At 50.0% G+C, this 15,067-nt stretch overlaps 1 protein-coding gene across 2 annotated transcripts in view; it reads left to right on the forward strand.

Annotated features, from left to right (window-relative positions):
* Positions 1-974: 974 nt before the first annotated feature.
* HAAO (3-hydroxyanthranilate 3,4-dioxygenase) overlaps positions 975-15,067 on the forward strand; it is a 25,787-nt gene continuing 11,694 nt past the window's right edge. Inside the window, exons 1-4 of one of the 2 annotated variants that reach the window (XM_011935910.1) lie at positions 975-1,123; positions 4,675-4,753; positions 9,403-9,486; positions 9,856-9,962. In XM_011935910.1, coding sequence (XP_011791300.1) covers positions 1,044-1,123; positions 4,675-4,753; positions 9,403-9,486; positions 9,856-9,962 — 350 coding nt within the window. In that variant the 5' untranslated portion in view covers positions 975-1,043. The remainder of the gene's footprint in view (positions 1,124-4,674; positions 4,754-9,402; positions 9,487-9,855; positions 9,963-15,067) is intronic. The other variant, XM_011935911.1, reaches the window with a different exon arrangement.

Consider the following 15,067-nt stretch of genomic DNA (forward strand, 5'->3'; position numbering starts at 1 on the left):
TGTGAGGGCAGGATTTGGTGGCGTTTCGTTTCTTAAACTCTATAGTCTGGATTCTGGTGTCAGGAGCCATTTTCCTCCTCCTCTACCTCCCAGCTCCCACTCCACTTCCTCCAATCTTCCTAAGAATTCTGAATCCTGCAGAAAGGCAGGCTCCTCCATCCTCCACACCCGAGGCGCAGGTTTCTCTTTCCTCACACCTGCACGTCCACGCCCAGCGCCCCAGCCCCTCACACCCAGGTAACTTGTTAGAGTCTCTCATACAGGGACATCATTAACACCTCCAGATTCCCAAGGGCTAGGACACTGAGGCCAGTGTCCACATCTGCCAAATTCCTCCCATAGCTGCGTGCGAGCTGAGTATGTTCCCAAGACGCCTAAGGAATTCAGCACGGGGCTCGGGGTCCACTGCCACGCTGAGCGGAGGACAGCGGCCGCTCTGCTGGATCTCGGGTGGGGAGGGGATAGCGGTCCTGCCCTGAGCCCGGACTCCACAGCTCGGCGCCTGCACCGCTCCCCTCGCCGAGCCCGCGGCGGAGTCTGCAGGCCCCACGCAACACCGTGTTCTCAGGCGCTGGGACTTCCAACCCGCGATCTCCCCACTGTAGTATTTCTTGGGACCTTCCCTGGGGTTCCCCCCGGGGCGTAGAGGGAAGGAACGTCTGGGGACAAGCGCCCAGGAAGGATCTGGATTCTGTGTCCTCTGCCGGGAGCAGGCCCCACCGCAGGCGGGAGTGTGTGGGGCGCCCCCGGGATGGTGGCGGGGACCGAACCCCTGCCCCGCGGAGAAGCAGGGGTCACTGGCCGCGGTTCCCCCAGCGCTGCGGCCGCCGCGCTCGCCAGGGTCTGGGGTGGCGCGGAGGGCGGCGGGCTCACACCAAAGTCCACCAGGGGCCAAAGTCTGCCGGCCCCAAGCTCCCACCGCGGGGTCGCGGGGGTTTGCTCCGCCTCGTGAGCTTGGGATTCTGGTTAAAAAGACGACTGGGCGGAGCCAGGGGCCTCCGACGGCGGGAGGACAGCGCTGCGAGGAGGCGCCCGGGACAGTCATGGAGCGCCCCGTGGGAGTGAGGGCCTGGGTGGAGGAGAACCGGGGCTCCTTCCAGCCCCCCGTCTGCAACAAGCTCATGTGAGTCCGGCACCCCCATGGCCTCCCCCTGCCCTTGCTTCCTCCCCCTCCTCCATCTGCGCCCTCACCTTGCAGCTCCGAGTTCCTGGACCCAAAAGCCTGCAGAAGGGCGGCTTCTACCTCTTGGTTCTTGGGGGAAGAGGGAGACAGGCTGTTCCGGTTCCACCACATCAGTCTGTTCCTCTTTCTGGTGACTGTGGTCTTGACTTCTGAAGAAGGCTGAGCTGGGTCTGAGGCTGTGGGAGATGAGATGATAAGGTGCACCCCTCCTTCCGGGACAGAGAAACAATACTCCAACCCAAGTAACACTGTACATTTTGGGAAAACTCAAGTGTGGGGAGGGTGGTTTTCAAGGCCCCAGAAGTGCACTAGAATGTAGGCCTAGGGGCAGCCAAATCATACAACCCAACCCTGTGCCAGAAGCCACAGGCAAAGGGGAAGGCAGAGAATCCGCTCCTTTGGGAAGATCTTGATTTCTTGCTCTTTCCAGGGCCCCTCTTTGCAGCTGTGCACGAATACACACACACACACACGCACACACACACATACACACCACACCAGACCCTCCCTAGGCTACCTCTGCCAGTAGCCTCTGCCTGCAGCACCCAACAGGGTTGGCCGTCCAGCTGCCATCTTTTTCAAGCAGACCTCTCAGGCCCTCCCCTGTGGCATGGTCACCTCCCTCCCCCAGTTCTATGGCAGGGCCTCACATGCCAGCTAGATCAAGGTTCACATTCCCCATTTGTGCTGTGTCCACAGGACATGGTCAGTAGGGTGGCACCTCAAACCAAACAGCAGGCCCAGGACTATGCCGAGTGTTTTTACGTCATCTCATCTCATTCTCACAGTAGCGCCATGAGGGAGGATTTTCATAAGTAACTTTTCTAGTGTCACAGAGCGCCTGTGGGATAGGCTCCAGACTCAACCCATGGAGCAGTTCGACTCCAGAGTCCACGCTCACTCTTGGTTACCATGCAATACCACATGGCCAACAGTCAATAGCTCCCCAAAGATCTCTTCGACCACTGTTGTTGCCCACCCCAATCAAAGATGTAGCATCGTCTTTGCCTCCTTCCACCACTTCATCCCCATCTGCGGTCGCTCCCTCTCAGTCCTCCCATCGCTCCCTGAGGTCTCGCGTCCATCTGCCCATGCCTCTCGCTAGCATTCGGTGGTTTGATGGCATCATTGGTATTCTTGCTTCTGCTGCACCATGCCTACCTCCATCTTCATCTTCACAAGGCGATCTCCTTGTGTGTGTGTCTGTGTCCAAATTTCTGTCTTTTAAAAGAACACCAGACGTATTGGATCAGGGGCTCACCCTACTCCAGGATGACCTCATCCTAACCTAACTACATCTCAAGGACCCTATTTCCAAATAAGGTCACATTCTGCAGTACTGGGTGTTAGGACTTCAACATATAAATTTGACAGGAGGGGTTGCTATTCAGCCCATAATGGCCCCAAGCAAGGTGAGGAACTGCTTGAGGGTTCTGGGCAGAGGAGGGGCAGGTCTGGTTTATGCATCCTGACTGATGGGCTGAAAGAGTTCTTGAGTGGAGTTGTTTAAGAATTGTCTGTGTGTACCTAAATTACACCTCAGTGAAGTTGATTTTAAAAAACAACTTTCCAGGTTCCCCGGCACCCCTTAGACGAAGACCAGACTCCACGGCTTGTCCACCCTCCTGGTCCAGCCTTCTCAACATCGTTTCCCAAGGTCACCCCAGTGCTTCTAGTCTCAGAGCCTCTGCACCCAGCTCTCCCACACATACCCTTCCCCAGTCAAGTTCCTTGCAGCTTCTCTCCCCTCCTTGAAGCTCTATGCAGCTTTAAGTTCTTTAAGCATGGACTGTTCATGACAGCCTCCTCCTGCCCTGCGACCTCATCCACCTTTTCAAACATCAGGTCGACACGTGTGTTTCTGGCTTATTGGGCCCAGCCTCCCAAAAGGGAAGGAAAAGGAAAGAGACTGGCTCTTCCGTCTTGTCTCCATGCCTCCCAGCTGAGCTGGAAAGCAGCCCATAGGAGAGGACACTCAGAAAGGACATGCCAGTCTAGTTTGGGGGCTCAGACCTCCCCCATAGCTCCTCCCCTGCCATCCACACCATGATCATCCATGCAGGCAGCCTCTAGAATGCTGTGCCCCGTGTGTACAAATGGTCCCAGACCCGGCACCTCCCCTTCCAGAGGAAAGCCCTCACCCCTGCCCTCTGTGGCAGGGCCACCTGAGAAGACCCTGAAGCCCCACCCAGACACATTCTGCTGCTGATTGACCCCAGTGTCTGCACCCTGAAAGGGGCCCCTGCTGTGCAGGTGGGGCGGGCTGTTTTCAGGAGGTGCTGAGGTATTTTTCCCATAAGAAGGTAACATCACACCAACAGCAGAAAGACTGAGGAGTTTGGGCACCCTTTTGTTCCAAACAGCTGACTAGATGCCCCACAGACCCAGTGCCAGCGTGGGAGTCAAGGAGCCTGGGACCTGGCACAGGTTTGGTCATTTCCTGGCTATGTGACCCTCTCTTGGCTGGCTAAATTGGCTATAAAATGAGAGGGCTGTATTGAGTTTATTTATTTATTTATTTATTTAAGACAGAGTCTCCCTCTGTTACCCAGGCTGGAGTGCAGTAGCGCGATCTCAGCTCACTGCAACCTCCACCTCTCAGGTTCAAGCGATTCTCGTGCCTCAGCCTCCCAGGTAGCTGGGATTAAAGGTACCTACCGCCAGCCCTGGCTAATTTTTGTATTTGTAGTAGAGACGGGGTTTCGCCATGTTGGCCAGGCTACTGGCCTCAAGCAATCCACCCACCTCTGCCTCTCAAAGTGCTGGGATTACAGGCATGAGCCACCACGCCCGGCCGGGTTTATTTATTTTATCAAATACTTAAATAGTGCTTACTACATGCTAAGCACCATTCTGAGAGCTTCCAAATATTAATTCATGTATTCTGTTTAAACTCTGTGAGGTAAGAACTGTTCCTCTATTTTACAGATAAGGTTAGTAACATGCCCCAGGGCCCATACTTGTAAACACATGCCACACTGACTTGACGCTGCCTGAGGCCCCTGCTAGATGTTACAGTCTCCTGCACCCACGAAGCCATGCCTCCAGCCAGGGCAGAGTGCAGGATCCCATAGTCAGACAGCACGGGCAAGTGGCAGGTCAAAGTCGTTTTGCCCCTACACTGCCTCATCCTGGGAAGGGGCCTCCAATTTGCTACTCTCCTGTAATTTGAGATTTTGATCACAGCCCGGGATCCTGGTTAATGAAGCCATAGATTCACCACCACATCATTCCCCTTGTTGGGTCAGAGGATGCGGGGGAACACACAAACAGGGACAGTCACACAGACACGATCCCAGACACATAGACACTTAGATGCATGCAGGCATGAACTGGGGATGAGAGTTGGGGGACAGGGACAGTGAGGCCAAAACAGTCCTGCTCCTTCTCCCAAGGGCCCTCAGGCTCCCTCCTGGCCCCCACAGGACCCCTGCTCTCTTCACTCGTAGGAGATGGTTTAGAACGTCTCCCCTACTTTGCGCTCATTGCAGGCACCAGGAGCAGCTCAAAGTCATGTTCGTTGGAGGCCCCAATACCAGGAAGGACTATCATATCGAAGAGGGTGAAGAGGTAGGTTTGACTGGTCTCCCTAGATCTAGGCCTGTGGGCAAGGAGCCTGGCCCTGGGGGGAGGGGGCGCTTCCCACTCGAGGCCCAGAGATGATGGACTGGAGAGGGGTGGACATGTGGCTGATAAGTGGAGAGGGGTGGGCATGTGGCTGATGAGTGGAGAGGGGTGGACATGTGGCTGATGAGTGGAGGGGGCACAGCTGAAATCATAGGGCATGACTGCTGCCTCCAAGGTGGTGGGCAGGCAGTGACACCTGCACAGCCAGCACCTCTGCTGGGGGAGCCCTGGGAAACAGCCCACACCCTGTGGGTGACAGAGGCTTTAGCTGTGGGGCATCCTCCCCTTGGATATAGGGGCTGGCCATGTTCGGGGGGATGTCCTGGTCCCCTCCCCACAAACTTGACAGATTCAATTGGTCTCCAAAATGAGATCCTCCCCTGCAGACAGGGGCAAAGTGCAAAAATAGCGTGGGTGAGGCCTGGGCTGAGTGGGTGGCGGAGGGAGCGGGAGGGGCTGAGGGAGGAGGAGCTAGTGGCTAAGGGATAGGCATGGTAGGGGGTGCCTGGAGCTGAAGGAGGAGTTGGGGCTGGGTGGCCCTCCCTTAACTAGAGGCTGCAAAACCCATTCGTGGCTTGTGGCTGGGGCAGGTGGGAGGGGGAATTTGCCTTGAATCACCTTTTGCACCTTGAAGTTTGGACTGTGCTTCTCTACTACCTACCCCAAAATAAATAAACAAAAGCAAAACTTAAAGAGAAAGGTGTGTCCCCTTAAGGAGAGACACAGAATCTCCTCTGGTGGAAAAGGATCAGTAGAGGGGCTCCCCGTCCTCTCAGGGAGCCTGATTCTGGGGGTTCAAGATCCAGAGTCCAGCTTGATCAACAGCCTCTGTCCCCACTGAGGGCATCCAGGCCACAGCCAGGGACTGTAGTGAGCATGGGAGACTCACTTGTTCAACAAATATTTGTTGAGCACCTCATATGTGCACTGGGACACGCAAGGCTGTGCGGAGGAACGATGGGCCCCAGGCCAGCAGAACTAGCCAACCCCTCACCTCTCCCGCTCCAGGGACCCTGCACTTCTCCTGGCCACCCCCTTCTCACAAACACACCTCACCGGAGACCATTTCCTTGGTGGAAAAAGTCAATAGGAAAATCTAAAACTATACTGAGGAGGTGGGTAGACCTGGCGTGGCTATGGTATGGGAGGCACAGCTGACCGCGGAGTCTTCCAGAGACTTCGGCCTTCTCTGTCAGCCCTGTTCTCAGCACCCACCTCTCCTGTCTCCCTCTGTCTTTGCTTCCCTTCTCGCCCCCTGCTGCCTCTGCCCCATGCCCATCCCATGGTTTCTCCAAGCTCCGGTGGCTGAGTGTCCCCTGAGGGGCCCAGCCAGCAGCCCATTCCCTGACTCAGATGGTAGCTGAGCGATGAGGAGGGCTGGCCAGCACAGGTGTCCTCACTCTGAAGGGACACCCAGGTGTCTGGGAGGAATCTGGCTGGAGGTGGGCTTGTGACAGGGCTTGGTCCCACCCTGCTGAGGTTTTGGTGGCAGGGTGTGCAGCACTTGCGCAGCCCCAGGGCTAAGGGTCAGCCTCCTCTCTGTCCCTGCCTATCCTCACCCAGCTGGAGCCTGGGAAAACTCCAGGCTGTGCTATGGAAGCAGTGTAACTCAGGGTCCAGGCTCCTCCTGAATAGTGAGAAAAGGGGAGTCGCTCAGACCTGGGTTCAAATCACACCTCTTACCAAACCACATTTTCCTCCTCGCTGAGCTCTGCCTCTGCAATAGCAGTCAGGGTACCTCCAGCTCCCTGGCCCAGCTCCCCACTCCCCAGCGTCACCTACCACCTATACTCCACCTACCTCACTCCTTTCTTGGAGCGTGCAGGTGCAGGGGGGCCAGAGGCAGATGAACTTGCACTGGGGGAATTCTCTGCCGCTTACTAACCCCAGGATCTTGGACAGAGCACATCACATCACCTCTCCAAGCCTGTTTCCATAAGCATGTGGGGACAACGGCCCCTGTCTGGTGGAAGAATTCAATGTGCATAGATTATGTGCACAGAGCCTGGTGCGGAGTTGGTGCTTGATATGCATTGTTCCTCTACACCTCTCGCCCTTTCCGCCTGGCCTGCCTGAAAGGCCTTTCCAGGTCAGAAAGCCAGATTCTATTCATTAGCTGCCTGAGCCAGTACAGTTAATCTTCTAGCCTGCCCCAGGCCCCCAAACATCATTTATTTCCAAACTGAGCATAACTCCTTTAGGACTGCCCACAGCTGTTTGGGATTTTCCGCTGTTCAGTGATCTGTACCTCTGCTCCAGGCCAGGCCTGCCCCTCATCACAGGGAAGGCCTCTGAGCAGGGGACAAGAGCGAGAAAATAGAGAAAATACCGTGTAGCCTGCCTTGTAAGGGTTTACATCTGGCCCAGAGGGTCACTCCAGACTCCCCTCTCCCAACTTTTCCTGCCAACTTTTCCTTTGCCCCTCCTCCCCTCCCTCACTGTGAAAGGACCCTAGACACACACACACACACACACACTCACACACTCACACACACACTCACACAGGCTTCCTCCCAGCTTGGAGAGTGAGGGAGGAGAGCATACTGAAATGCTCCCTAGAAGAGAACCTGGTAGGTTTCTTATTATTTGTATGAAATAATGTTTATGGGATTTTTGTTTGTTCATGTTTGTTTTTGTTTTTTAGAGATGGGGTCTCACTCTGTCACCCAGGCTGGAGTACAGTGGTGCAATCAGAGCTCACTGCAGCCACGACTTCTGGGGCTCAAGCAATCCTCCCACCTCAGCCTCCCAAGTCGCTGGGACTACAGGCAGACATCACCATACTTAGCTAATTTTTTCTAGTTTTTGTAGAGATGGGGTCTCACCATGTTGCCCAGTCTGGTCTCCACTCCTGGCCTCAAGTGATCCTCCCATCTCCCAAAGTGCTAGGATTACAGGCATAAGCCACCACATCCGGCCTATGGGTTGTTTTTAATAAGGAAAGTAAATATTGTTCCTTGTAGAAAATATGAGAAATATAGACAGAAAAATCCTTACCTCATTCATAATCCCACCACGCAGAGGGCCGCTGTGAACGGGCTGCCTCTGTTATATTTGTGTTGCTACAAACTAAAACCCTGCTGGGTATAGTTTTGAATCTTTAACATAACTTTAGCATTTTCCATTTTCCCCTTTTATTAACAGCTATTCAAAAACATAGTTTTTAATGGCTGCATAATGTTCCATATTTTGAATCTACCGTCAAATATTTACATTTCCCCATAATTATATTAGCATTACCTTTGTCATTCTTACCATCATCAATACTAATAGCCAGAGGCTCATTGAGCACTTACTATGTGCTGGGCACATATGTGTAAAGCATCCCTGGCATCTTCACAGCTACATTTTGAGTAGATAACTGTCATTTGGTAGATGAGGAAACCAAGGTACAGAAAGGCTAACTGAATTGACCAAGGGCACATCGCACCCTGGCAGAGCTGAGGGCTTTTAACTATGCACTGCATTAAAAACAGCCTTGAATGTACACCACTAGGCAGGTATGTCTCTGAGGAACTGAGGTCTCATTCCTGAGGTGGAATTACTGAGGTCAAGGTTGTACGGTGACCAGCTATCTGGATTCCCCCAGAACTTTCCCAGTTTTACCCCACAGTCCCTCCAGGGGTGTGAACTGCCAAGGCACTTCGCGCCCATGGCCAAGTTGCCCTTCAGAAGGGTGGTGACTATTTGTGCCTAGTGGCAGACTGCAGAGCCACATCTCTCTAGGTCCCTCGAGGTCAGCTTGGTTTCTCTGAGTAGATGCTGTTGATAACATTCCTTCAACTACTTGGCTGGGGCTTTGAATACCTAGGCAGTGTGTGACGGCTGGAGGGAAAACCGGTCTGCCTCCTCCTCTTCCTCCCAATTCCATGGGGTGATCTCAGTAAATTAGGGACTTAGGATGAAATCGGAAAAATGCAGTAGGAGCCCCACCCCCCGGCCCAGGAGCGCACAAGAGGCACATACTCCCATCCCCCACAGCACCTAACTCATCCCAGGCTGGCAGCAACCTCCACAGCCCCCCCCACCTGCTGCCAAGGCGTCACCCTGGCCAGAGGCTCCAGAGCCACATACAGCCTTGGGTCCAAGCTGCGGCTCTGGCTGAAGAGTAACCAGCGATGTGACCTTAGGCCAGCTGCTTTACCCTCTGAGCCTTGGTTTTCTTTCTTTGCTTTCTGCTGAATGGGGTTAATGACACCTTTGGAGGCTTTGCTGTGAGGTTTCTGGTGGAAAAGTGCCTGGCACAGCCCCTGGTACACAGTAAATGGGTGGGTCCCCTACCTGACTGCTGGCTCATTCACTTCCCCAGTGAGCATTTCATCCAGCTCCTGCCCGCCAGCCAGGTAACCACCGTTGCATCCTGGGTACTCTGGTCATCACTTGCATGTCCAAGACACGATCCCGTGTGTCCCCAGCACTCCATGGTATGCACCGGGGAGACAGGCCTCGGGACAGAAGTGATAGAGCTGCCCATCAACTCCGAGGCCTTCAGAAAGTTCTCAGGTTTCCCGGTCAGAATTCAGGGCCTGGGCAGTGGCCAAGGACCTGGAAGAGAAAGTGGGGAGGGTCCAAGCCTCTCTCCTGTCCCACAGGTATTTTACCAGCTGGAGGGAGACATGGTTCTCCGAGTCCTGGAGCAAGGGAAACACCGGGATGTGGTCATTCGGCAGGGAGAGGTGAGGCCAGATCCCAGCAGGGTGGGGAAGAGAAAGGCAGCCACAGCTGGGATCCTGGCCCTGGCTGAGGTCTTATCCTCCCTACCTTTTCCTGCTCTCCCACACCCCACCTGCCAACCTGCCCCTTCCCCATCCTCCCTCTTCCAGGCCACCCCATCCTCCCTCTTCCAGGCTGCTCCATTCTCAGCACAGTCCAACATTCCCTGTGGTTCCCCGGTGTAGAGGCTGGGCAGAGAAGAGGGCCCAGGGTGGACAAGCAGTACCGCTCTGCTGCCCAGGGGTCAGCTCGGCATGCCCAGGATGTTGGGGGCGCTAAGGTCTCCATGAGGGATAGTGGCCTCACTGTGCACCTTATCTCTACCATTGCAGATATTCCTCCTGCCTGCCAGGGTGCCCCACTCACCACAGAGGTTTGCCAACACCGTGGGGCTGGTGGTTGAGCGAAGGCGGCTGGAGACCGAGCTAGATGGACTTAGGTAGATTCTGTCTGGAGGGCTGGGGCAGAGAAAGGGCAAACAGCAAAGGAGCACAGCTCCAAACTGCAGCTGAAAGAATCCTAGATAGACTCAAGAAAGCATGTCCTGGCCACTGAGTGGGCAGGAGGGCTTCACAGCAGAGGCAGTGGAGATCCTGTCTTTGTTGGCTGATGGTGGAGGAGTAGGGTGGGGTGGATTCTGTTCTCTGTGACCCCCTGGAAGCCCACTCAGCCTGATGACCTTTGGCTGGAATCAGAATCTGTGCTTTCTGCTTTCTGAAAATTTGAGACAGGTCTCAGTTAATTTAAAAGTTTATTTTGCCAAGGTTGAGGACATGTGCCCGTGACACAGCCTCAGGCGGTCCTGACAACATGTGCCCAAAGTGGTCAGAGCACAGCTCGGTTTTATACATTTTAGAGAGACATGAGACACCAATCAACATGTGTAAGATAAACATTGGTTCCATCTGGAAAGGTGAGGCAACTGGAAGCAAAGGTGAGAAGACTCAAAGCAGGAAGGGGGCTTCCAGGTCACATGTAGATAAGAGACAAATGGTTACATTATTTTGAGTTTCTGATTAGCCTCTTCAAAGAAGGCAATCAGATATGCATTTGTGAGCAGAGGGGTGACTTTGTGTAGAATGGGGGCCAGGTTTGCCCTAAGCAGTTCCTACCTTGACATTTCCCTTTACCTAGTGATTTTGGGGGCCCAAGATATTTTCCTTTCACATTTCCCCCTTTTCTTTTTAAAAATCTTTTGGAGAAAGCATTTTAGAAGAAATTGAGTCTCTGGTCCCAGGTTTTGTCTGATCTCTCATGGCTAGGATGGTTTATTCCTAGACGGGTAGATCCCAAGTTATTAGGGAAGTTCAGTTTCAGAAAGTTGTGAAGTCTCATGTCTTACAAAGAGGAAATATGGGGAGGAAGGGAGAAAAACAACAACCAACGTAAGAGCAATCCTGGAAAATCGATATAGGCCACATTACTCTGAAGTTCACACATTAGTAGGCAGGTATGAGAGTGGTTTAGGTATGTCAATAGGTTGCTGATATTTTCTTCTGAAGTTTAAGTTGTCTGGCTTCAGTTTTCAGGGCTTTAAGAAAGCACAGCTCAGCTTTCAGTGACTCCAAGTTAGGAAAAACAAACAAAAAAAAGAGTAAAAAAATTGAAAACATTATTTTGAAAACTTGTAGTCAAGAAAAATTAGAATTCAGTCCAAATCGTAGAAAAATAATAAAAATTGAGAAACATTAGGCAAGACTAGAATCTAACAACAGGTGTACTATAGTTTTCAAAACAATTTTTCTCTCTCCAGTTTCCCATTTTAAAGACAAATCATGGTAGGACTGATTTGCTTTATTATACTTGGCCTAATTATTTGTATACAGTGCAGCAAGAATAATTTTTTTTTTTTTTTGAGACAGAGTTTCGCTCGTTGCCCAGGCTGGAGTGCAATGGCACGATCTCAGCTCACTGCAACCCCCACCCCCTGGATTCAAGTGATTCTCCTGCCTTAGCCTCCTGAGTAGCTGGGATTACAGGCAACCGCCACCACACCTGGCTAATTTTTTGTATTTTTAGTAGAGATGGGTTTTCACCATGTTGGCCAGGCTGGTCTTGAACTCCTGACTTCAGGTGACCCATCTGCCTTGGCCTCCCAAAGTGCTAGGATTACAGGCTTGAGCCACCACAACTGGCCAATAATAATTATTTTTTACATAAGCTTTTAAACTGACTCTGATGGAACTTTTTTCCATAGAAGGAATCTCAGATAAGAGCTTTTTTTAAAGCCAAGCCTAGCCATGGATATGTGCTATTAAATACCTATGAATTGGGTGATCTTCTTGAGGTTCCAAGGTAAACTTGGGGCTTTTGGACCTGTCACCAGAGACAGGGCCTTTACTTATCAGAGGTCAGGAACCCTATACAGGGAAGGTATGAGGCCAGTTTCCCTAAGGGGTCTTTATTGGCTCCATAAACCAATCTTCATTCCTTAAAGGAAAACACACCATTCCAGTCAAAGCCTTAATAAAATAACCAGTTTCTCCAATTACATCCTGTTGCAAAATGAAAACAGATTCTTATTGCACTTATGCACATAACTGTATTGCCATAAGTTAAGAATACTCACAAATAGCTTCTAAATTCTGGAGAAATCAGGTAGAGAGAAAAAAATATGCTCTAAATTTTCATTGGAGTATACTAAATTGTTAAAAGCTGTCAATAGCTCAAAAAAAAAAAAATTTCTTGACTCTGAAAAAACAAAACAAAGGATCAGCAACATTTAAAGCAAAAGTAAAAAAGATTACTTTAGTCTTCTATGAGTTCAGTTTACATAGTTTACTCCTGTTATGCTTGATATTCATGAACATTTCAGCTCTCCATGAGAGTCCTGAAAGTTTTTCTTCTCTATTCTAATGTCACTATCTCCAAAGTTATCAGAAACCTGCATTTAAGAACACCTGTGTTCTCCGGGCACGGGGGCTCACGCCTGTAATCCCAGCACTTTGGGAGGCCAAGGCAGGTGGATCACAAGGTCAAGAGATCAAGACCATTCTGGCCAACATGTTGAAAACCCGTCTCTACTAAAAGTACAAAAATTAACTGGGTGTGGTGGTGCGCACCTGTACTCCCAGCTACTCGAGAGGCTGAGGCAGGAGAATTGCTGGAACCCAGGAGGTGGAGGTTGCAGTGAGCCGAGATTGTGCCACTGCACTCCAGCCTGGCAACAGAGTGAGACTCCATCAAAAAACAAAAACAAAAACAAAAACAAAAACAAAAAAACGAGCACCTGAGTTCTAGAGCTGATTATAAAGCCACCTCCTAAGGAGAACCAAAACAGGACAATTGTCTGTGAATGAGAAAAAGTTTTAAGACAGCCATAGTCAAACACACAGTTGGCAAGGAAATTTGTTACTTCTGTGGCACACAATAATTTAATACAATTATGATTATTACTGATTATGTGCACTAAGTTTTATCAGGATTATAGGAGTTTCCCATAATTTTGGAATGCATACCAATAATATATTTATACAAATACAGACCAAAGAAAACCAAACACCATTTCATATTTGACAATGCTTCCTGTATAATTTTTATACCAAATAACTATGTCATTTTTGGACATTACGGAACCCAATATCTTAACAGATTAATTAGGTCAGAAAAAGATATAATTTATCCTTTGATTTTGGAAAGTTTGTCAAATATCAAAGGTTTAAAACTCTTGATATCACAATATAGGATCATTCATTTAACCGAAGTAATAACTCGAGGATTTCAAAGAAGTGAAAACCTTCATTCTTTGAGAACAGACTTAATGTTCCAAACAATAAGCTCTAATAAAAATAGCATGAAGCCAGGTGCAGTGGCTCATACTTGTAATCCCAGCATTTTGAGAGGCTGAGGCAGGGGGATCACAAGGTCAGGAGTTCGAGACCAGCCTGACCAACATGGTGAAATCCTGTCTCTACCAAAAATACAAAAATTAGCTGGGCATGGTGGTGTGCACCTGTAATCCCAGCTACTCAGGAGACTGAGGCAGGAGAACTACTTGAACCCAGGAGGTGGAGTTTGCAGTGGGCCAAGGTCACGCCACTGTACTCCAGCATGGGAGACAGTGAGACTCTTGTCTAAAAAAAAAAAAAAAAAATAGCATGAACCCAATTAACTATAGCTTTAAAAATTATATCTTGACGATAAGATATAATTTCCATAAACCCTTCATAACCTTTACTTAGGAGTCAGTTAATGCTTCGAGAAAACTTTTTAAATCTCACACAGGGGCCCATATGCTGGTCTTGCATCAGTGTACCTTTGACATTAATGACTAATTTATAGATAAACTGAACTTATTTATTTATTTATTTGAGATGAAATTTGCTTTTGTTGCCCAGGCTGGAGTGCAATGGTGTGATCTCGGCTAACTGCAACCTCCACCTCCTGGGCTAAAGTGATTCTCCTGCCTCAGTCTCCCAAGTAGCTGGGATTACAGACATGTGCCACCATGCCTGGCTAATTTTGTATTTTTAGTAGAGACGAGCTGTCACTATGTTGGTCAAGCTGGTCTCAAACTCCTGACCTCACATGATCCACCCACCCTGGCCTCCCAAAGTGCTGGAATTACAGGCATGAGCCACCACTGCACCACCCGGCAAGAAACTGAACTTATTTTATCTCTCAAAATTGGTCCTTACAATCTCCCATGCCCACCTCTTCCATGATAGTCCCTGGGCCTTAAGGAGTTGAATAGCTTTAATTTCTGTCCCTGTGTTTCAGGAATGCAGTTTATTTTGTTTGGCATCTTCCACTGGGCCTGAAGATGGGGCTTTAACTGATGTCAGTGTCTAAAATTTAGCAGGACTTGGTTGGGCACAGTGACTCACGCCTGTAATCCCAGCACTTTGGGAGGCCGAGGTGGGCGAATCATGAGGTCACGAGTTTGAGACCAGCCTGGCCAACATGGTGAAATGCTGTCTCTACTAAAACTACAAAAAATTAGCTGGGCATGGTGACAGGCACCTGTAATCCCAGCTACTCAGGAGGCTGATGCAGAAGAATTGCTTGAACCCGGGAGGTGGAGGGTTGCAGTGAGCCAAGATCACGCCACTGTACTCTAGCCCGGGCAACAGTACGAGACTCCTGTCAAAAAAAAAAAAAATTTAGCAGGACCTGGTGTCCTTTTTAGACCCAGGAGTCAAAGCCCTGTAACTTAATGTCACAAGGACATTAAAAGCACATACAAAGAGATACCCAGATGTAATAACCTTAACTTTTGAAAAAAATTTAATCTCATTTTTTTTCCTAAGCAGCCCAAACTTAATAATAATGTGACAACTTGATCATATAAAAGTTTTTGGGTTTTTTTTTTTAAATAAGTCATCTTATTGTGACTTACACAGACCATTCATGCTATACTTGGACTTTCTGGTTTGTCCTGAACATCCCTCCTTCTTCAACAACCAGTCATTTTACTCTACAACTAAATTTACCATACAAGAGTCTTTCTCATATGAAATTATTTCTCTTTAAGCTTTCTTACCACAAAAAAACTTATTTGTTTTTATAACTTTCTTTATATCTCTTTTATTTCCTGGTTCCTTT

The sequence above is a fragment of the Colobus angolensis genome, unplaced genomic scaffold (assembly GCF_000951035.1).
Source record: "Colobus angolensis palliatus isolate OR3802 unplaced genomic scaffold, Cang.pa_1.0 Scaffold15, whole genome shotgun sequence".
Taxonomy (NCBI): Eukaryota; Metazoa; Chordata; class Mammalia; order Primates; family Cercopithecidae; genus Colobus; species Colobus angolensis.